Below are 22071 nucleotides of genomic sequence, written 5' to 3' on the forward strand. Positions count from 1 at the left end.
GGAGCCTGCTTCTGATTCTGTGTCTCCCTCGCTCTCTGCCCCTCTCCCACTCACGCACGCGCACCTTCTCTCTCTCAAAAATAAACATTTAAAAAAAAAAAATGACCGACATCTGTGATATCGAGTGGACAAAGGAGAACTGGCCATTGGAAGTCATCAGATGACCAGGTGGCCGTCCAAGCTTAAAGTGCCCTCTAGTCCCTGTTTCCCCTCCGGCTCCTGCAGATGCCCATCGAGCACTAGATCCTGGGTGAGAAAGTGCTGTGGGCGTGCATGCCTGCCCCCGCTTCTTCAGGCTGGTTTTCTGACCTGTGCGGTGTGGAGAGAGTGTGTGACCCCCCTGTGACTCTGTGGCCCGTGTGCCACAGCTCACCATTGCAGGTGAGATGAAGGCACTCAGAGGTGAAGGCCCCCACATGCCTCCCACTGGGCCCACGGGAGGCCCACATAGGCCTTCCTGCTTATATCGGTGTTTGCACTTGGAAGGCTGAGCCCACGTTTTGGGGCAGACCCGAGCCCACCAGGAAGCATTTACCAAACGGTGGCTTCCTCTGAGCCCAACCTCTGTGCTGCCGTGAATAGGGCTGCTTCCGCTCCAGGCCCACGAGCGCCCAGGAGCCCTGACTGAAGCCCCTTGTTGGGCTGGGCCAGCGGTGAACGGGTCCTTTTGTGTGCGGACACAGTGCGCATTCTTCGCCCTTCACATGAGTCTGAGGGGTCTGTGTCAGCCCTCCCGGAGGGGCGGTGCTTGCTCATTGAGGCGCAGGGCACGGAGCAGACACTGTGCCGGTCGTGGGAAAAGCTCACCAGGAAGGGACTGCCCGCCCCCCCCACTCATGAGTCAGGGAGAGGTAGCCCTACTGGAGGGCCAGGCCTCAGGGGACAGGCACCTGCGCGGAGCGTGCTGGGGTCAGCGTGACTCGGTACCTCTGTACGGCTGATCAGCAGAAAGAGGGCTCTGCGCTGAGTGCCCCTTCCCCGTGCCTTCACCGGAGCTTCTGTGTTAGCAAGAGTGTGTGGGGACGTGAGCTGCGTTCTCACGTGGAGTCAGAAAGTCCTAGCCACCATCCACATGGCCTTTTCCGTTTTAGTTTACTTTAATCTGTTTTTGAGAAAGCTTGAGTTGGGGAGGAGCAGACAGGGAGAATCCCAGGCAGGCTCTACACCGTGAGTGCGGAGCTGGACGCGGGGCTCGAACACCCGAACTCGGAGGTCACGCCCTGAGCCGAAGTTGGGTGCCCGGCCCACTGAGTCGCCTGGGCGCACCCCCACCCCCACCCCCACCCCTTGGCCCGTGGACGTCTGTTTGCCCCAGCTCCATTTGCTGAAAAGGCTGAACTGCTTTTGTGCTCTGGCAGCGCTTAGCGGGGTCGGTAGAGTCTGGCCTCCTGGCCCGCAGAGGTCTTCTGCAGACCCGCGCCTCCGCCACGCCGCGGGGCCCCCCGCGTGCACCACGCGGCACAGACTCCTGCGGGGTGGCACCTCGCACCGTGTTCCCCTCGACCGATGGGGCTGTGGCTGCCGTGCTCCGTTTGCTTTTTCATGTAAGGTCTCGAACGCGCTCGTCCACACCCGCCAAACCCTTTTCTGAGAGTTGGGTGGGAACACACCTCCTAGGACAGCCAGAGCAGAGACGCGCGGCGCGCCGGGGTGGGGGGCGCACCGACGGCTCGGACGAGTCTGCGAGTGAGCCCGCACGACCCTCGCTGGAGTACAGCAGCCGGAAGCGTGAGCCGACCCATGCTCGGCCAGCCGCTCTGGGAGACAGACCGAACTCACACCTCCCCTCTGGCCCGGCGCTCACGCGCCTGCCTGCGGCCCCAAGAAAAGTCCGCTTACGTGTGGCAGCTGGAAACTCCCCGCATGCAGCTTCTAAACCGAGCCTGCGTGTCCTTGCCATGGTTACCGTGAAGCAAAGGAAAGAAACTGAGTGCTCACACACCGCCGTTCGGATGGATCCCGAGGGAATTCTGCTGAGCAAAAAGGGCCAGCGTCAAGCGGCTACAGGTTGTACGAGAACACTTACGCAAGACTGTCAAAGTGACAGAATCCCAGAGACGAGAACAGACTGGTGGTGGGGTGGCCGTGGAGCAGGCCTGCGTACCGCGGGGACGTGGAGAGAGGCGGGCAGGGGGGCCGCGTGCAGGGGACCTGCAGAGAAGAAAGCTCCTGGCCGAGTGCGTTAGTCGAGGCGGTGAGAAGGCTCTGCCCTACACAGCCAGCTTGCTGGCTCTGAGCGACCCTCGAAAGGACTTCTCTGTACCAAGCTGCACCTGTGTATCTGTAACTAGGTCAAAATGCAGAGTTTGTAGAGCAATCCATCCAGCCCCGGGGGGCTATACCCTCTATGTGATCGTAACCCCAGTGACGCAGGGTGCCTGGCCCGAGTGAGAGGGGCTGGCTCTGTGGGGAGGTGGAGCTGAGACCCGCCAGCAGAGCTCTGAGCGCTCCTGCAGCTCGTGCTGGGGCTGGCTGGCACCGCTTGCGCCCCTGCCCCGCCGCTGCTCTTCCGCAGCCATCACTCCCACCGTCGTCCCATGTGTCTTCAGTTCATGTGACTTCGGAATTCCATGTCCATGGCCTTCGGGAATCCTGGCAGGGCCCTCTCTCCAGTCAGCCTCTTGTTTGCCGGGTCACAGGTTGACTTCTCCTAACACCACGGTGCAGGCAGATCGAACACAGGGGCACACGCTGCATATGCTGGCTGGTGCTGGCTGGTTTCCGGGTTCTTTTCAGAAGTCACGGTTATGTGCTGCACTCTCCCCTGACACAGAAACGTCAAGTAAGCATCCTGGCTGGTCGCCTTCCATGGAGAATGCACACATACAGGGTTCTCGAGGATTTCCTTGGGAGGTGGGTGTGGTTTGGGCGTCCTAGTGGCTGCTTCTCGGTGACTCAGGGGTCAGTTCCTTGGTACGGTGGGTCCCAGGCCCGTGCACTCGGCCAGGCCCCTCACTGCTGTCATTCAGAGTGGAGTCAGTGACAGTCGGCTGGGAGATGGCAGTGCCTAACACTCAGGCCATAATTCTGCAACCGTTCTTTTAAATTTCACTTAAGACAGGTAGTTTTAAGTTATATTTGTCAGTGTCAACTTATCAAGATTTTTTTTTACTAGCAAAAGATCAGGATATCTTCATTTTACTTATTGTTTAAGTGGGCTCTATGCCCAACGTGGGCTTTGAACTCAAGACCCTGAGATCAAGAGTTGCTCTGTTGCTCTGTTGACCGAGTCAACCAGGCGCCTCCGGCATTTTTAACTCTATTCCGGAACTTGTCAAGCATACATCAGAGCAGAGAGAGATGTGCGGCAAACCTCCACGTCGCAGGCCAGCCCTGTTCCAGCCACCCCCCTCCGTTCCTCTCCTCGGGTGGGTTATTTTAAAGCAAATCCGAATTTCTGAATCTTACGTGTTCTAAATCTTCTATGCTCTGAACGTAGTTCTTTACATCCAGAGAGATGCCACAGTATCATCGTAATGCGTAATTTACAAACACAGATAGAACACTCAGGTATCCAGTCAGACTCAGATTCGCCCCACTGCTCCTTAGGCGCACTTCTGCAGTGGCTTTATTCAAATTGGGTCCAGTCTGGTTCTCCTACAGATCTGGGCCATCGGTGGAACTTTCTGTCTGCACTTGTTTTTAAATTCCTGTGAGAAAGCTAGGGCCTAAACGCAGGCTACACACCAGCATTAGGGACAAAATGTCCTAGACGTCTTGCTGCAGTGGCTCTGGCCCACAGCCAGTGCAGTGAAGGAGCGTGGGGACAGTGTCCCCTCGTTCCCCAGGCCTGCTGGGCAGTTCTCTAAAAATGAGGTCCCCCCCAGGCGCTGTCTGGATGGCAGTGCAGTTCTGGTCTGTGGTTCAGCCTGGGGTAGACGGGTGAATTCTTGCTCTGTGGGGATTTTGATCCTCATTCAGAACAACGTACGTGTTCCTTTCTTGCGGACCCCAGGGGGAAATCAGTCCCACCCTGTGTCCTGACCAGGGAGCTCTACCTGAACGGCTGTCATCCCTCCAGGAATGGGCACCACGGACCATGTCATTGTCTTGGCATCCACCAACCGAGCTGACATCTTGGACAACGCTCTGCTGAGGCCAGGCCGACTGGATCGACACGTCTTCATCGACCTTCCCACGCTGCAGGTCAGGGTGGCCGGGGGCCAGCCTTTCCTGGCCCAGCTGCGACCGCACAGTCCTGGTGCCTGTCTGTCCAGACTTTCTTTGGCTTCCCGCTCTTCCCACCGTTTTGCAGTTCATTTGGTTCACCCACATTTTCTCTTTATCCCTAAACATTGGGGCTGAGTTTTGTAGAACCTCAGGAGTCTCGTCCTGACCCCAAGTCTGCAGGCTGTCCGTGGGTTTGGAACATGAGCTGTGTTGCCCTGGGAGCAGGTGTGAGCCCTGCGGGTGTCTCAGCCCCTCCAGCCTCCTTGGGCCTCTGGAGAGACGTCCGCCCTCTGGTGGCCAGGCCTTGGTGGTGCCCCGAGGCAGCAGGAACCAGCAGGCAGTGATGGCGACCTCACATGGGTGTCACCCTGGGTCTGACACTCGAACGGCTCCTAGGCTCTAAGGAGCAGAATGGAGCTCCCCGCTGCCACTGCTTCCAGAACAGCACCTTTCCCTTTCTCTGACCGCGTAAGGAGCATTCCCATCAGGGTCTAGAAAACACAGAACGTCTACGAACCAGACGTCCTACGAAGTAAGCCCTTACTACGCGTGACCTAACCTTTCATTTTGAGATGCTGCCTGTGGCTCTCAACTGGCCTCACATATGAAGGTCGGGAGTGATGACAAAGACAGGGATCTAACAGCCAGGGGCCCCGTCTGTGGGGCAGGAGTGAGCCCACACTCGTGTCCTTTCTCTGCAGGAAAGGCGGGAGATTTTTGAGCAGCACCTGAAGAGCCTGAAGCTGACCCAGGCCAGCAGCTTCTACTCCCAGCGTCTGGCAGAGCTGACGCCGGGGTTCAGTGGTACGGAAACTGGTTCCTGCCAGTCCTAAGGGTGCAGGCCCCCCCCAAGTGCCCCACATCCCCCGCTCCGGGGTGGGGGTGAGGGTGAGGGTGTGCACAGGGAGCCAGACCCACAGCACTTCCCTCCCGGAGTGGTGCCAGAGCCCATGGCACTGCTCCCGCCGGCGCGGGCCTTCAGGGCGTACTGTGCGCGTGCGCATGCCCGCCAGGGGGCGCTCCTGCCTTCCGGGCTCTGCACACCGGCTCTCGGGGGGGCCCCCCTCCTGGGCTCCGGCTGTGCGCCACTGATGAGTAGAATCAGATCACAAATCAGGATATTTTCTGCATGGCCCTCATTTTAAAGGGCAATAGAAACAAAATCCCTTTTATTGTAATTTCTTCCCTTTGGATTTTTTTTAATGCCCTCAACTAGAATCTTGTGGTACCTGGAAAACTAACTTCTTTCCCCTCAGTGCACGTGTGAATTATTAGCTGGAATAAAACAGCACTTGGTGCTCTGCGTGCTGACGACAGTTGTGCAGTAAAGAGCCCGGAGGTTAGGGTTAGGCTGGAAGGCACGAGGGGGAATGCTTTGGGTCTGTCAGTAGTGTGGGTGGGGTCAGCAAAGGGCATGGGCGTCGCCTGCCCGCCTGTCTGCCAGTCGTCAGCCCCCTGCCCTCCCCCCTCCCCCTCTGTGTGGACAGGTGCCGACATCGCCAATATCTGTAACGAGGCCGCGCTGCACGCTGCGCGAGAGGGCCACACGTCCGTCCACACGTTCAACTTCGAGTACGCCGTGGAACGAGTCATTGCCGGTACGAGGGACGTGTTCTCAGCAGGGCTGGGGCCCCAGGAGCAGCCAGATGGAAGGCAGGGTGGTGGGAGCCAGGTCACCTTCCACATGTGACAGAAGCAATTAGCAAACAATTATGATCGGACAAGGGAACAGTACCAACGTTCTATTTTTACGTCAGGTTGTTACCACGAGACTTATCCTTAGTGTAAAATACCGAGAATCTGCCAAAGAGCAGACTCTTCAAGTAGAAATATAAAAGGATCTCCCACAGCCAAGGGTGAGTGGCACGCAGCCCCGAGGTGGTCATCAGTGCCCCCAAGCTGCAGGCCACCCACCGTGGGGCTGAGGCCACGGCTGCCTGGGGACAGAGGGTCTCCCGAGATCTGAGCTCTGCTGTCCCGCCTGTCTCTGCTTCGGGGTCTCGGCAGGACACGGGCAGGGAGGGGGTGGCTTCTGGCAGTGCTTAATGGTCACTGCTCCAAGTGGGGTCCCTGGGTTTCTGTCAGAAGAGCGACCGACACGATCTCTAGAAGTTTCCGCGGCCCTCCATGGCTTGTTCTTGAGCAGTGTTCGATCTAAGATCCTGAAAGTTTTTTAAAAAGGGAAACTATTCCTTCCAAAGGTGTATGAGAAGCACAGGCCTTGTCTGTGGAGGGGAAGCACTCAGTCATGAGTCATCCCTAGAAGGGGCTCGTCCCTGTCACCCTCCACCGGAGTTAAAGTCTGCTACAAATACCACCAGGTGCCCATACTGCTGGTTAGGAATTGGCGTGGACAGAAGGAACTAAAGTGGCTGTTTCTTAAATGTTTTTGTTTTTTACTTTTTAATGTTTATTCTTGAGAGAGAGAGAGAGACAGAACACGAGCAGGGGAGGGGCAGAGAGAGAGAGGCAGACACAGAATCCGAAGCAGGTTCCGGGCTCTGAGCTGTCAGCACAGAGCCCAACACGGGGCTCAAGCTCACAAACCGTGAGATCGCGACCTGAGCCAAAGTCTGACACTGAACTGACTGAGCCACCTGGGTGCCCCTGAAGTGGCTGTTTCTTACTACAAACTCGGTTTTACACAAGCCCCTTATTTTTACGTGGGAATCGATACGCTTGCAGTAATGGTGTGAAGGCGAGAAAGACGCCTGTCAATACTGACGACGCTGGACCTGTGAGCAGGCACCAGAGCCCCCCGGCCTCACTCTGCGGCCTGCCTGGGCTACAGCACGTCGCGTTCAAGCCCACCCTCGTGTGTAGATGCTCACATCACCAGCTCTGGTTGAGATGATTGAGCTGCTACAGCCAGTGTGAGGAAGGATTTATAACCTTGCAGTAAATGGAGGTGACCCTCCTACCAAATACCCCAAACCCAGAGCTGATCCAGGATGCCTCAAGTGGAAACTCAGGGAGGTGTGACGGTGTGACGGGAGCAGAGGGTCACCAGGTGGGAGGCATCGGGACTGCGGCTTGCATTGCCCGTCTGGGGGGAACGGCAGTGCACAGCCCGGAACCCGCTCGGGACCCCATCCAATCACAGCAGCCCCGCGGGCCCCTGAGCGGAGGGTGTTCCTAAAGCCTGCAGGAGCTTGACTGGCCGCTCCCGCATTCACAGACGCACAAACGGGGAGCCTCCAGCATCCCCCTCACCAAATGAGCTTCACACAGTGAGGAACACAGTTCTTGGTGTTGGCTGGGGGCCGAGACGCGGGAGGCGAGCGTCCGGTGAGGACGTTGCTCTGGTGACACAGGGTGGAACTCTGTGAGGCCAGGTGGAGTGCCTGGGACACTCACCCGGGACCCTCGGACTCTCCGGCCCTCTTGCAGGGACCGCCAAAAAGAGCAAGATCCTCTCCAAGGAAGAACAGAAGGTGGTTGCGTTCCACGAGTCGGGCCACGCCTTGGTCGGCTGGCTGCTGGAGCACACGGAGGCCGTGATGAAGGTGGGCTGTCCCATGCGCGCGTGTGGCCGCGGGCGGGTCTGGGGCATCGGCAGGCGTGAGCCCCACTGGCCCTTGGACCACGCTGGCCTCGGAAGCACCGCGTGTCCTCGCTCGAAGAGAAGGCACGGTGTGAGGTGGACAGGGGCACAGGGCAGAGGTGACCGTGCAGGGTCCCTCATCCCGGGAGGCAGAGGGCAGGACACGTGGCTCCAGCTATGGGGCGAGGCCACTGGAGAGCCACGCAACGACTCGGGGGCCCCCTCTCCTGTCTGCACCCTCAATCTTGGAATTAAGAATTGTCAAGTTTACCACCATCTCTGAAAGCAGTAATGTAACGACTCCTAACCTTAAAAATAGGTGCGTGGGGCTCACCTTAAAGAACTACCACTCTGATAAGCATCTGGGAGTTTGATGAAAATTTATTTGTTCAAATGCCTATAGTATAAACAACTCCTCCGGAATGGTGGATTCATGACCAGGGAACCAAGTGACCCTTCAGGAAAACGTGAAGGTGTGGGAGGCGGGTGCAGATTGAACTGTGCCCTGCATCCGGCCTAGAGGGGGCCGGCGGGTACAGGGAGGGAGCTGCAGCGCCGAGCATCCCCAGCACCGAAGAAGGGGACACGTGGCCACTGCCAGCTGGCACGTCTGCTTACTGTCCTTGAACTTCTTTTCAGAGGTGTCAGTTGTAGCCAAGTAGATTGTTAGTCTGGTCGTGTCTGAGAGGCCTTCCCCCAGAGGGCCCAAAGTCCAGTGTTTGTGACAGACAAGTGGACGCAGCCGTCATTGAGGTGACCTGGGTCAGACTGAGGACAGTCACCAAGGGTGTGACATTTATGGGACACTAAATATTTCAGTAAGCAAGATAAATACTTGAATGCAGTATCTCAAGAAAAATTAATGCAGAAAAATCCCGGATGAAGCAAACGTAATTTAAAATTTCCCGTTTGACGGCCAAAAGATAAATCTGTCCTCATGAGAACCACCCCCCACCCCACCCCCACCCGCCCTGGCACTCTGCCAGTTATGGATGTGATCATCACTTAGAGCATTTTACAGTGTAATTCGCTTAAGTGTTAGACTCTCAGCTTCCTCTTCAGAGCCCCTGCGTGCCAACCTGGTGCTGCGCTGGTGGGGGAGAAAGGAAGGATGGTCTCCAGTCTTGGTGTCCCCAAGGGTTTGTGCAGTCCCATGTCCACCGCGGTGGGCGGTGACAGGAGGGCACGACGACTGGCCCGGGGTGGGGGCGGGGCAGGGTCCTGTCTCCTTGGCGCCACCCAGGAAGCCGTCTTTGCTGTGCTTTGCGTGGCGCGCCAGGACGACACCGCCCGACAGCATGTGAGCTGTTCTCCTTGGTCACAAAAGTGAGGCCAGTGCAGACTTGCTCTGACTGCTTTGAAAGCCTCCAGTTAAAGATCTGTCTTGCCCCGCCCCACCTTCGTCCTCAAAGTCCAGATCCCGCCTGCTCACTCGGCCACCTGACACTCCGCAGGTCTCCATCGCCCCGCGGACAAACGCAGCCCTGGGCTTTGCTCAGATGCTTCCAAGAGACCAGCACCTCTTCACCAGGGAGCAGCTGTTCGAGCGGATGTGCATGGCCTTGGGTGGCCGCGTGTCGGAATCCATCTCCTTCAACAAGGTCACTTCCGGTGAGGAGCTGGCCCGTGCTGGTTCTGGCGTTCTCAAAGTGCTTTTACATCCACTGCGCCTTCCTCGTGGGGTTGGGAGGGTGAATCCGATGGAGGAATTCGAAGGGTGGCTTACACACGTACTTCTGAATTTCACTAAGTGTTCTCAAGCTACTGGTACAGGTGCTCGTGTTCCCAGTGACACGGGGGTTCAGCGTTGACAGGGGTGCTGTCAGAGCTGGACGTGTGCTGGGGAGCTGCCAGGGAAGCAAACCCAGAGGTGCACCCCACGTAGCGTTTAGAGTTTTAAGACTCTGTCCTTTAAAGAACAGTAACAGGGCACAGTTGTCCCCTGGGTCCTCTGCGGTCAGGCCCAGGCCCGTGCCCCTCTGCCAGGAGAGAAACCTCTTTCTCGGCCCCATGCTCCAGGGGCTCAAGACGACCTGAGGAAGGTCACGCGCATCGCCTACTCCATGGTGAGGCAGTTTGGCATGGCCTCAAGCATCGGGCCCGTGTCCTTTCCCGAGGCGCAGGAGGGACTCACGGGAGTTGGACGGCGTCCCTTCAGCCAGGGCCTCCAGCAGATGATGGATCACGTGAGTGCGTGCTGCCCCCTCTCACGGCACAGTGGGTCAGGGAGCAGGTGTCTGAGGTGCTGGCGCTGTGCCGTCGCGTGGTCCACGTGGTGGGCTTTCCAGTCCTGACCCCTTGTGGCTCTCACGTTCTGAGCGTCTGCTCTCGGGTGAGGACTTGTGTGGCCCCTGGTGAAACTGTCCGTGAAACACCCCGAACGATGCAGCCAGTGCCTGGCGGTCCCCACACTTGCAGGACACATGCACGCTCCCTGCGCGACCTGGCCGGGCCCACGTCCAGCCTGGTGCGCACATGAGGTGGCCGCACGCTCCCCGGCCTCCAGGAGCTGGTGGGCGCCTGCAGCCGTGAAGGGGGAAGGGGTGGGAACAGGGGCATTCGCAGGGGATGGGGTCAGGGCAGGAAATGCCACTGGCAGCCAAGCTCTCCTGGTCCCTGTGAGCTGGAGGTTGGCTTCCTGCCCTGTGGCTCTAACGTGTGCTCTGATGCCAGAATTCTGTGCCAGAATCAGGCACAGGAGAGGTCGTGAGCATTGGTCCGCCGTCCTGCTCGTGACAGATCTGTTCGCCCATTGGCAGGAAGCCAAAGTGCTGGTAGCAAAGGCCCACAGGCACACGGAGAAGGTGCTGCGGGACAACCAGGACAAGCTGCAGGCGGTAAGGTTCTGGGCACCTGCCTGTCCTCCCCTCGGCGGGGGTGGGGGCAGGCAACCATCGCCACACGGTGCTGATGTGGCTGTCACTCCTCAAGGGACTCTTTCTAGCACACACACAGCCACAGAAAAAGCAGCCGTTCTACACTCCCCCCAGTTCAACTGAAATCTCACCTTTTTCAAAGACCACTTGGGGCATGGCAGTCTTTATTTTTCCTTTATTTATCTTTTGGGAGGGGGAGAGGCAGAGAGAGAGAGAGAGAGAGAGAGAGAGAGAGAGAGAGAGGGGATCCCAAGCAGGCTCTGTGCTGTTGGCACAGAGCCCGATGGGGGGCTCAATCTCATGAACCGTGAGATCATGACCTGAGTTGAAATCAAGAGTCGAATGCTCAACCGAGCCACCCAGGGGCCCCTATTTTAAGTCATGTCTGTGCCACACATGGGGCTTGAACTCTTGACTTTGATTTCAAGTTTAGAATAATCTTAGATTTATAGAAAAGCTGCAAATATAGCACAAAACTCTTCTACCCCATGGCCGGTTTTCTGTATCTTTAACATCTCCCCTTAACGTGCTGGGTTTTCTACGAGCTAGTGAACCAGTGTCGATACGTCATTAACTGAAGTCTGCGCTAAATTCACGTTTCCTTCATTTTTATCTAATGTCGTTTCCTGTCCCTGAACCCCACTTCACTCTTGGTTGTGATGTCTCGTTACGCTTCCCTGGGCCGTGAATTCCCGCTTGCCTGTTGGCTGCCGGCTCTGGCAGTTTTCAGAGCAGTGGCTTGGTGGGTGTGGCATGTCCCCCAGCTGGGATCTGTCTGCAGTTCTCAGTGAGGCTGGGAAGGCGGCATCTGAAGTGGGTGCCTCCCGTGTCCCTCGTAGAAGCGGGCAGCACTTTGTGGACAGGCCACATTTCGTCACTTCCTTATTCCATTCAAATGAGGCGCTGCTCCCCCAGGCTGGGGTGCTGCCCTCACAGTGCTGCCCCTGGACCAGGGGGCTGTGGGCAGCGCAGGGACCTGCTGAGCCAGAACCCGCCGTTTACCAGGCCCAGGTGCCACACGTGCGCGCTGCGGCCGCTGCTTGGCAGGACTGGGTGGGGCTCCTCCTGTGGGGGCCCCGGGTGTCCCCCCTCTGCACCATGGGGAGTGGGGCATGTTCCAGGGCTTAGCAGCTCTGTCTCTCCCGAGGAAGCAGTGGCCCTGCTCAGAAGTGCCTGGGGCTCATCCCTCATGGCCGGTACAGGCTCTCTGGGACCACGTCTAGGGAGACAGAGGCTCCCTTGCTAGCCCTGTCCCCACGTTCCAGCTCCCACTTGTTCCCCGACGTGCAGACACATGCACCTTGTTTGCTAAAGGAAACTAAAGTGGCCTCAGAAAACAGACTTGGGAGGGAAGCAGAAAAATGACGGAGGCTGGCAGCCAGGAGGCTGCCTGTAAGGTGGAGGCGAGGGTTCTGTGCATGAGCTGCCCGCTTACACTGCTTCCCTGGGAAGCCGCCTGCCCAGGGCGTCCCGCTCCAGACGCCCCCTCCCTGCTGGGTGCTCGGCTCTCAAAAGGCTCATCTGTTTCCTTGTCTGGGGCTCACACACCACTCGCTGTGTTCCGTTAGCTGGCAAATGCCCTGTTGGAGAAGGAAGTGATAAACTACGAGGATATCGAGGCCCTCATCGGTCCGCCCCCTCACGGGCCCAAGAAGATGATCGCGCCTCAAAGGTGGAGTGAGGCCGAGAGGGAGAAGCAAGATGCCGGGGAGGAGGAGGCGCCTCAGCAGCCCCCACTTCGCGGGGAGGAGCCATCTTGGCCCAAATAGATGGGCCTCCTGGATTGTGCCTCAACTGTGCCGTGGGGACGCGGCGTCCCCTGCAGACCCAGGAAGGGAACGCCTCACTGAGTGCCCCGCCCCTGCCGTTTTTCTTTTGCCCAGACTGGTACCCCCTCCCAGCCCTCACTGGTCTCTGAAAAGACTTCTATTTATTGACTGCCCTCCCGGTGAGAGGTAAACGTTTTTGCAGGTGACTTGGCTTTGTTATTAGATTGTTTTATCCGTGCCGTGCCGGGTACAGGTGCGCATGGGGTACAGGTGGGCATATGGATCCGAACTCCCAGGCCAGTGACCCGGTGACAAGGTGGTTTTGTGTCCGAGCAGCTTCCTCCCGCCAGGAGTTCGTGCGGGGGCTGTCCCCAGCTGCTGGGACTTCATCAGAGCGCTAACAGGACCCGCGAGCCAGCTGCCGCCTGTCCTCCCTCCGGTGGGCCTGTCCTGCTGGCAAGTCCACAGGGTCAGCATCAGGGCCAGGCCCTGGGCTCTCGGGCATTAAAATACTGCCACCTTGGGGCGCCTGGGTGGCGCAGTCGGTTAAGCGTCCGACTTCAGCCAGGTCACGATCTCGCGGTCCGTGAGTTCGAGCCCCGCGTCAGGCTCTGGGCTGATGGCTCGGAGCCTGGAGCCTGTTTCCGATTCTGTGTCTCCCTCTCTCTCTGCCCCTCCCCCGTTCATGCTCTGTCTCTCTCTGTCCCAAAAAAAAAAAAAAAAAAAAATACTGCCACCTACTGCTGTGCAGACCTGGGCACCAGCCTGTCCTGCTGGCCTGGCCTCCACATGAGGGGTAAGCCCTGAGGCCTGCTGTGGCATTTGTAGTAAGTTCCAGGGGGAGAGTCCATCTTGCGCCACAGGGCCAGCTCTAACCCAGACATGGGGTCATGCGTTTCAGTTTAGAATGTCAGCCCAAGATAACCAACAGAAGAGCCCTGTTGTAGGAATCTGGGGGAAAGGCCCTGGGACGCCCCCTCACCGCAGCAAGCGAGGTACACTCGGTCCCCTCGGCCCCCTTGTGCCCAGCGGCGTGCCACACGCACTCCGGTGTCCCCACCCACTGCTCTCACTGTGCCTGCCCTCCCTGCGCAGCAGTGTTCAGAGCCATGGACTGCAGGTGCTTCCTGACAGAAGGGGTAGTTCGGCCGCCCATCCCACAGTACGGCCCGAGGGATGCGGTATGTAAGCAGGTGGGGGTCACACCCGAGGGAGGGCAGCTCTGAGAGCACTGTGGCCTTTGCCCCAGGTCCCCAAATTCACTTCCAAAGATGGATATGCAGTGAGGAGGGTTCTGGTCTCTTCGCCCCAGGGTGGCATCCTCCATACCCAAACCATGGACGGATGTGGTCAAGCTTATCCCCCTCCTACTTTACCAATAAATTGGCCCGTGCCTCTTTATTCTCTGGAAAATCATTTGCTGACCACAAGATACACAGAAACCAAACGTAAATGGCATGAAAGCGGCCCCTCCCTGCAGCGGAAGCAGGGGAGCCTGACTTCCTAGCACTCACTGGTGGGATGGGGGAGGTTCGCGATGCTGACTTAGAGAAGCTCAAGGCGTCTGCCGACTTTGGGCCCCCAAGTGGTCACAAGTGATGTCACCTCCGGTCATCAGGTGCTGGAGCGCCAGAAGTCACACCTCCTCTGCCATCTTAGGCGGGGACTGAGGCTGCCCCTCAGACTTCCTGCAAAGAACCTCCTCCAACTGCATGTTGGTCTGGGGCAGCCAGACCACACGGGGCAACCGGCGTGTTCAACACCCGAGCCGCAGCCCTGACCCTCTGCCCTCCACCCGGCAAAGGGGGTATAACATGGCCTGACTGTAGCTTCCGGAACTGGCTTCACCTGAGTCAGGTATGCGAGGTCTCCTCACCAAGAAAAACATGTTTTCTTTTGTTTGTTTTTTAGTAATCTCTACTTCCAACGTGGGGCTCAAATTCACGATCTGCAGATCAAGAGTCGCACACTCTTATGACTGAGACAGCCAGGCACCCCGAGAAAGTCACATTTTCAAAGTAAACGTGTGTTTAACACCATCAGCCTAATAACTTACATCCTTTAACGATACAAATTGTTCTCTGTAATCTACACTTGTACTTACGATTCTTTTATGTTCCCTAAAACCTTTTTGTTGCAGTGTAACAGACATACACACACACTCTGATGTTCGTATGTGCCGCAGGGTGATCACAATGAGCCTAGTTAACACCTGTCACCACACAGGTATTTAATCTGATGAGAACTTTTAAGGTCATACTCTTAGCAAGTTTTAAATAAAACATTTATGATTATGACAATAATATTCTTTCCACTGCCTTTCACTGACATCAAGCATTCCTTCAGGTTTTAGGAACCTCTGTGTTAGCCTATATCTGATTTACAGGTAGGCCACGATTCTGGAAAGCTGAGATGATGGATAGTTACGAGTTCTGTGATCAAGCAGCGAACATTAGCCTGTCCTTGCTGTTATTAGGCTACTGCTTTTCCTAACTCAACCATCAGCCCATATTCATATAACATAACATGCAAATTTTACAATTTGGGATATAATTGGGATATAATTGGGATAATTGGCTTTGGGATATAACCTCCCCCACTTCCCCAAACACTATAAAATCACTTCTGCTATGATATTAACTTAAAAAATCAAGGGGCACCTGGGTGGCTCAGTCAGTTCAGTGTCCGACTCTTGATTTCAGCTCAAGTCATGATTTCATGTTTCATGGGATTGAGCCCCACATCATGCTCTCCTCTGAAAGTGCAGGACCTGCATGGGATTCTCTCTCTCCCTCTCTCCAAAATAAATAAACATTAAAAAAAAAAAAAAAAATGACTGTGTGTCTGACAGAGTTCCAAAAACTATTGTTGACCGCCTCAGGTGGAATTTCTCTGAAGTCAACACCCACAGCACCAGCTGGAAGGCACTGGTCAGGTGCAGGTGCTGAGTGACAAGGCACTGCTGGGAGTAACTGGGGCTCCCTCTTGCAAGGAAATTCTGGGAGGCTGTGCAGGGGACACTCCAACACCTTCAGGCATGTTTATCCAGGAATCCCTGGCTACCTTATTTATGTGCGTGCAGTTTCCAGGGGCATTAGCTGGCTCCTTCAGTGGCCCCTGCAGGCCCAAGCCCAGGGCAAGCGCTCTGGAGCAGAGATGTGGCTGTGGATTTCTGTGCCCAGGGGGACACGGCCTGTCCCTATAGCTGATGATTTTTTAAATGCGTGGGCCAGCCAAGTCTTTGTATCAGAAGGATTCCTGCTTAACACTTTAGAACAGTTCGGGGTGCCTGGGTGGCTCAGTCGGTTAGGCAGCTGATTTCGGCTCAGGTCATGATCTTGCAGTGCGTGAATTCGAGCCCCGCGTCGGGCTCTGTGCTGATGGCTGAGCCTGGAGCCTGCTTCAGATTCTGTGTCTCCCCGTCTCTCAGCCCCTCCCGTGCTCATGCTCTGTCTCTCAATAATAAATTAAAATTAAAAAAAAAAAAAAAACACAGTTTATAACAGTTCATTTTCCTCTTTCCCAACAAGAAAGTTGGGATTTCCTGTCTAGGAACCCCAAGAGATTTCTAGCAGATTTCCTGTCAGAACCGTTTTTACTTCACTATTCTGCATACTGTTCAAAGGAAGTAAGCGTGTGGAGTATTCAAGCATGGGATCCTGGAGTCTGCATCGGGCATAGCGTGCGCAGCAGACCGAGGTCCTTGAATTACAACTTCGCTTTCTTACTGCCAACTTGATTCTGATCAGTGTTTCTATTTTCTGACCTCTAGCCCCCAACCGGTGACCCATGGCAGCACCTCAACCATGAGCGGCTACAGCTCAGGTCAAGGTGTGGCTCAGGGCAGACGGAACTGCACGAGTCTGGGGTCTGTCCGGAAAGAGAAACTGGGGATGGGGACAGGAGTGTGCTTGAGACTAAAAAGAACACGGTATCTGACCACGACGATCCACTGAAAGGGGTCTGCGGGCTAACATTTGATGGACTACGTTCAAGGAAAATCCGCATGGGCCAAGGCAAGTATGTATCTGGCAGATGTTTCCGCAGTGTCCCTCTGCTGAAGTTATGGGGGGTCCACGTTCCAGTTCCACCAGAAAGAAGGGACTTGTGAGGCAGATGATAACCCCTCTCACAGTTTCTGTAAGGACTGATGGAAGGATCGCTTGCTCTCTTCTCTCCCGCACTGGCTCCCAGCACGTCACACGGAAGTGGAGCTGTGTGACATCCGTGACAGCCAGTACATTCACTCACCCTGTACTGGACACCGCACGACGTGCTGTGGTCTAACACAGACTCTCCTCCCACTTCACAGAAGGGAAAAATTCAAACGATGCCCAACGTCCCAAAACTAGTACAAAGGTTCCCAAGCAACTCCAGCCACTTTCCTACTGACTCGCCAGTGACTCTCCAGTTGAGCCCATCTGTTTGTGAAAGTGGCAGACCAAATTTTAAACGTTACCTTAACGTCACAGGTAGATACCATTCCCAAGTTCATGAGAAGTACTTTCAGCCTCTCCTGTGCTGACAACAGTCACAAAGTGGGGCTAACACAGTCCTTGTCTCCTAACTGAGCGCCCAGAGCTAGGGTTTGGACTTTCCGTGCAGGCTCAGTGCATTCGTCTCAAGAGACTGCAGGGGCTTCATAAATTACACATGTTCTCTGTCTTTTCTACCTGTTCCGTGTCCTGGCCAAACCCTGTAATTCCTCAATGAATCTCAACCTGATACTTCTAACACCCAAGGGTGTCTCAATAGGGCAGAAAACTGTATCGGCACCCTATTTACTCAGTGAAGCACACAGGCCTCCGCGTTCCTCATTCTGCGTCATAAAATTCTTCGAGGGTTAAGTTTCGTTAGGAAGAAGCTTAGCGTTTGGGGGGAGGGTGGGAAAGAAGGAGAGTTACCAGGCTGTAAAGGCTCACGGAAAGGTACAGGGTGTTGGCGGTTTCCTAGACTCACCCTGGAGAACGGGAGACGCGCAGGGCACAGGTCACGGAGCTACGTCGGGCTATCTATCGAATACATGTTTTCCATGACGCCCGTCTCTGCTGGGTCTGCAGTCCGTCACCCGGATTCTTACCCCCCCTCTGCCCGACTCGGGGAAGGTACAGCGCTTGTGCCGTGCAGCGTGAAAACGCATGCGAAGTCCTTACGCTCCAGTTAGAGCACTCAACAAGTGTCACTTCTGGGTAAACAAAGAAGCACAAATGTTTCAAAAGGCTGGGGAGGCACAAAGACGGACGCGGAGGCGAGGCTTTAGGGTTAGGGGCACGTACCGAGTCCCGTGACGTGCAGGAGCAGGAAAGACTCGGCACCCAAACGGCCGCTGCTCTCCTCTGGCCTGGCCGTTCCTCCTTGAGGGCCGCGGAGTCCCGCAGGACCCGCCGTCCTCCCAGCACGGCCCGGGACCCAGCCCGCGGGAAGCGGGAGGCGCCACGTCCGCCCACGCCGCGAGGTCTGCTGGGAGAGCGTGGACGTCACTTCCGGGATCCCGGGCTCTGACTGGCCGGAACGCGTCGGCGCTTTTGATTGGCCGAGCCCAACACCATCCCAGGGTGCTTTGTGGTAGCAGTTCCTTTCCGCTGGCCGTTCTCCTCCGGAGGTGGTGAGTGTGCTCGATTCAGGCGCCTTTGGCTGCGTCGGGTGGCATCCGCCGCCATCGGTGTAGGGCCGCGTCGGGCGCGGCCGCAGAGGGGCCTCGGGCCCTTGCCGCAGACGGGAGAGGGCCGTGGCTCGGGTTCTGGGGCCGGGCGGGCCGCCGCGTCCTGCCGGAGCCCGGGGCCTGACTCGCTCCCCTCTCCCGCGGCTCCCCAGGCCCGTAGGCAGCAGCCATGGCGCCCAGCCGGAATGGCATGATCCTGAAGCCCCACTTCCACAAGGACTGGCAGCGGCGCGTGGCCACGTGGTTCAACCAGCCGGCGCGGAAGATCCGCAGGTGAGCCGCCGCTGCCGGGTGGGGCCGCGGGGAGCCCACGGTCAGGTGCGCTTGAACCCCTTGGCCCGGTGAGCGCGCGGCCGTCGGGAGCGTGCGTCGGGGCCGGGCCGGGCGCCAGCTGACCGCCGCCCGCCTCTGTCCGCCCAGACGCAAGGCCCGGCAAGCCAAGGCACGCCGCATCGCCCCGCGCCCCGCGTCCGGACCCATCCGGCCCATCGTCAGGTGCCCCACGGTGCGGTATCACACCAAAGTGCGAGCCGGCAGGGGCTTCAGCCTGGAGGAGCTGCGGGTGAGTGCGTCGGGAGGCGCGGGAGGCTCTGCTTGGCGGTCCCCGGTCCATGATGACATTCTCCGGAATCGCTGCACCTCCTTGATGAGAGCGCATTTGAACCCTTTTCCATCTGACGGCCGGGCACCCGGGTGGGGGCGCTGCGAGCGGAGGCCCCGGGGTGGGGGTCCTGCATCCGTGTCTGTCTGGGGGCAGGTGGCTGGCATCCACAAGAAGGTGGCGCGGACCATCGGGATCTCCGTGGATCCGAGACGGCGGAACAAGTCCACGGAGTCCCTGCAGGCCAACGTGCAGCGGCTGAAGGAGTACCGCTCCAAGCTGCTCCTGTTCCCACGGAGGCCGGCAGCCCCCAAGAAGGGGGACAGCTCGGTGAGTGCGCCCTCCCCGCCGGGTCAGGGTAATTTCTGCGTCCCCGCAGATGTGGGTGGAGAAGGGCAGAGTTCCTGGCGTTTCCCTAGTTGTGCAGAGCGCCTGGAGCCCGGCTTTCCCATCTGGGTCGCGGTCAAAGCTGTTGGCTGGAGGCCGGGGGTTTAGGGGTTTATCTTGTTTGCTTTGTAAGTTGGCTCACGTACAAACGCTCCCCCGGCGTCTCCGTGTCTCTGCTCCACGGAACGGGGGTTTGGTGACTTGTCACCCAGGCCTATGTGTGCACCCGTAGATGGGGTCGCCCAGCAAGCGGGGCTGTTGTCCAGGATTAGAAGCTTGCAGCCTCTGGGGACTTGAGGTGAGCCCGGGTGACTCTTGTCCTTAACCAACAGGCCGAGGAACTCAAGCTGGCCACGCAGCTGACAGGACCGGTCATGCCCATACGGAATGTAAGTGGGCTTTGGGGGGTGAACCAGTGAGTTTTCGGGGCGGAGATTGGTTTGAAGGGTGGCAGCCAGGGCCTGTGTCAAGATTTATGGGTTTGTGAAAAAGAAACCTTTTTTGACTTTGGGAGCAACATCCTTCACTCTTAACAGATGGGCTTCTTGAGGGAGGGCCTTGTCTTCATCTTTGGGGACTCATTTGTTGCACCTCCTTCGGTTTTTTTTGGGGTTTTTTTGTCCCCCTCTTTGCTATTTGAAAGGCCAGGCCACAGGTAATTGCACGTTTGGTGATCCAGGACGTGACTGGGCCCTTGACTTTCTCTGCCAGGGAGGTGGGCCCGGGCCTCCCTCCGTCCACGTTCTCTGTTGTTGACGGTGACACAATGTCTGTCTCAGCACATCGTCCCCCAACGGTTCGCACAGTTCAGGGGGTCGCTTCTGCCTCTGCTGTGTGTTTGGCGGGGGCATTAAAGTCTGTTTTGGTGTCAGTGTGGCCTTTCAGCAGTCGATGGGCAGACAGCGTGCACCTCCACGGTTTCTGCTGTCATCATATGCTGGGTTTTGTCTCCGGCCTCACTGCATGCAAGGGTTTTGACTCCTGTGCTCCGTTCCAGGTCTACAAGAAAGAGAAAGCCAGAGTCATTACCGAGGAGGAGAAGAACTTCAAGGCATTTGCCAGTCTTCGCATGGCCCGTGCCCATGCCCGGCTGTTTGGCATCCGGGCCAAAAGGGCCAAAGAAGCTGCAGAACAGGATGTGGAAAAGAAAAAATAAAGCGCCGTTGGCAACTTGAGATATTTGCGGTCTCCGTGTGACGGCGGTCTCCCGTGAGGGGTGGGGCAAGGACGTGGGGATGTGTGCCCTTGCTGAGGAGACGTGGCAGGGGGTGACAGCATCTTTGCGGGGCAGTCCAAAGACCGAACTGCTTTTTTTTAGTTTCAGAGAGCAGATCCCAAGCAGGCTCTGCGCTCTCAGTGTGGGGCCTGACACAGGCTCAAACTCTTAAACTTTGGTACTTTTTTTTTTTTTTTTTGCAGAGGTGTTATAACAGTTTATTGGCTTCATTGTTAATGAGTATTTTCCAGTTACTTGAGTGTTTCAGCGGTCAGACTCTTCCTGGGCCTGTCTGCACTTCTCCTGTGCCCAGTAGCAGCCCCTTCACCCACATTTGCAAGGCATCCAAGCTTTGGTGCAGAAAGCTGGCCTTTGTCCATCCTGAACACACATTCAGGCTACTGAGCCTGTGTGGCAGCCAAGCGTGCCCTCATGGGCAGGTGGCACTGTCCCCGGACAGTGTGACAGCATGATGCCCGAGTTCCTTTGAAACCGGAGCTTGGTTTCTCTACGGGTGGGTACTGAGGTCCAGCCCTGAGCTGGTCCCTCGTCCCAGCAGGGCCCGTTCTGTGGACTGGCACTCAGCAAGTTTTGCTTCAATGCTCCAGCCCTGTGGGTATAGGCGGCCACAAGCCATGAGAGGTGTGTGTTTCTGTGCCCGGCACCTGTGCTGCCACCTGAGTGTGTTTGGAACCAGATTCCAGATAGGTTTTCATCCAACAGATGATTTGGAAGGCACTTTACTCCACACCTGAAGTAAGTTTGTAAGGGGCTGACCTCCATGCTCCTGCACTTGGAGATCCTGTGCCAGGGAAGGGTCAGCTGACGGGTGGGAATTTGAGGCCAAGCTGTGTCCTGGACCATCCTGTGAAGAGGGGATATCCTGGTGGCACGGTTTCCACAGCATTTGTGCAGAGAACCCAGTAAGGAGTGGGATTAAGCTACCTGACCGCAGGTGGCTCTGCGCTTGGGCCGGACCCCAGGCCTCCAGGAAAGTGCACGGCCGTGGCCTCCACCACCCCAGCACCTGTGATCCAACCTTTGGAGTAAGGGGAAGAGACCTTTGCGTGGCCTTCAGTCACCTCTGGACATACCCTGTCCCCCTTTTGGCATTGTGATACCAGAATGAAGGGCCTTTCCTGCCCTCAGGAGCCCCTGGGACAGGCTGGACACCTGAGAAGCTTGGGGTAGGGGACCCGCATGCTAGGACCCTGTTCACTGGGTTCTCTGCAGCAGCCCTCTGGTTCTGTCACAGTTCTGGGTCACCTGAACTAAGCAGCTTCCAAGGGTCACTTAGCGCAGTGCCACGAACTTTTGGTGAGTGGGACCGGCCCCACCCTTGCAGTAAGCTACCCGAGCCGTCTGGTAAAGCCAGGCAGGAAGTAAGCCGGATCCTAGGACTTGGGGCTTCTGAAGGTGCCAGGCCCAGCTGGTTCTCCCCCCTGCTTGATCCGCTAAACTCCCTGACCTGCAGTTGTGAGGACTTCTTTCCTCTGCAGTCTGGAATGCTCTTGGTGGGGTCGTAGATTTTTACATCACCCAGGACTTGGGTGAGTCTGGTACCAGAAGTGCTTATGGATTGGACAGCCCAGCTGGTGTCCACTCTAAGCTGTGGCCCTGTCTGGGGAGCAGGGGGCCCCGGCCCAGCCTTTCCCGAGGCTGAGGAAGGATCCCTGCGAGGTGGAGCTGGGAGCCTGGAGGGCAGGCGGTGCCAACCAGCCTGGAAAGCCTAAGTTCTTTTTTTTTTTTTTTAATTTTTTTTTTTAACGTTTATTTATTTTTGAGACAGAGACAGAGCATGAACGGGGGAGGGTCAGAGAGAGGGAGACACAGAATCTGAAACAGG

The 22071-nt window shown here is 57.0% G+C and overlaps 2 protein-coding genes, 2 long non-coding RNA genes and 1 other non-coding gene across 7 annotated transcripts in view; 3 read left to right on the plus strand and 2 right to left on the minus strand.

Annotated features, from left to right (window-relative positions):
* Nucleotides 1-12565, plus strand: part of SPG7 (SPG7 matrix AAA peptidase subunit, paraplegin) — a 32147-nt gene extending 19582 nt beyond the window's left edge. For 2 of the 3 annotated variants that reach the window (XM_058708050.1, XM_058708049.1), the window contains 8 exons: nucleotides 4022-4146; nucleotides 4872-4974; nucleotides 5658-5768; nucleotides 7561-7676; nucleotides 9169-9325; nucleotides 9734-9900; nucleotides 10474-10551; nucleotides 12159-12565. In XM_058708050.1, the coding sequence (XP_058564033.1) occupies nucleotides 4022-4146; nucleotides 4872-4974; nucleotides 5658-5768; nucleotides 7561-7676; nucleotides 9169-9325; nucleotides 9734-9900; nucleotides 10474-10551; nucleotides 12159-12359 (1058 nt within the window). In that variant the 3' untranslated portion in view covers nucleotides 12360-12565. Of the gene's footprint in view, nucleotides 1-4021; nucleotides 4147-4871; nucleotides 4975-5657; nucleotides 5769-7560; nucleotides 7677-9168; nucleotides 9326-9733; nucleotides 9901-10400; nucleotides 10552-12158 lie in introns of those variants that run through there. The other variant, XM_058708051.1, reaches the window with a different exon arrangement.
* On the minus strand, nucleotides 8078-17803 carry LOC131499758 (uncharacterized). Its single transcript, XR_009256043.1, has 2 exons — nucleotides 17636-17803; nucleotides 8078-12170 (listed from the first exon to the last, which is right to left on the minus strand). It is a non-coding gene; the product is annotated as an uncharacterized LOC131499758 (long non-coding RNA).
* LOC131499759 (uncharacterized) lies at nucleotides 12598-14894 on the minus strand. Its single transcript, XR_009256044.1, has 2 exons — nucleotides 13097-14894; nucleotides 12598-12878 (listed from the first exon to the last, which is right to left on the minus strand). It is a non-coding gene; the product is annotated as an uncharacterized LOC131499759 (long non-coding RNA).
* A 46-nt stretch (nucleotides 17804-17849) lies between the features above and the next one.
* Nucleotides 17850-20184, plus strand: RPL13 (ribosomal protein L13). The gene is made up of 6 exons (XM_058708052.1): nucleotides 17850-17964; nucleotides 18174-18294; nucleotides 18442-18583; nucleotides 18779-18952; nucleotides 19342-19398; nucleotides 20007-20184. The coding sequence occupies exons 2-6, from the start codon at nucleotides 18191-18193 to the stop codon at nucleotides 20163-20165; spliced, it is 636 nt and encodes a 211-aa protein (XP_058564035.1). The 5' UTR covers nucleotides 17850-17964; nucleotides 18174-18190; the 3' UTR covers nucleotides 20166-20184.
* Nucleotides 18634-18711, plus strand: LOC131500506 (small nucleolar RNA MBII-202). The gene has a single exon (XR_009256321.1). It is a non-coding gene; the product is annotated as a small nucleolar RNA MBII-202 (small nucleolar RNA).
* Nucleotides 20185-22071: the final 1887 nt, after the last annotated feature.

Source organism: Neofelis nebulosa, chromosome 17 (genome assembly GCF_028018385.1).
Source record: "Neofelis nebulosa isolate mNeoNeb1 chromosome 17, mNeoNeb1.pri, whole genome shotgun sequence".
Lineage (NCBI taxonomy): Eukaryota > Metazoa > Chordata > Mammalia > Carnivora > Felidae > Neofelis > Neofelis nebulosa.

Bases quoted from the DNA above. Each gene is read 5' to 3' on its own strand.
- RPL13 (XM_058708052.1), top strand. From the start codon at position 18,191: ATGGCGCCCAGCCGGAATGGCATGATCCTGAAGCCCCACTTCCACAAG. The intron at 18,295-18,441 runs GTGAGCCGCCGC...CTGTCCGCCCAG, and splicing joins CCGGCGCGGAAGATCCGCAG to ACGCAAGGCCCGGCAAGCCA. The intron at 18,953-19,341 runs GTGAGTGCGCCC...CTTAACCAACAG, and splicing joins CCAAGAAGGGGGACAGCTCG to GCCGAGGAACTCAAGCTGGC.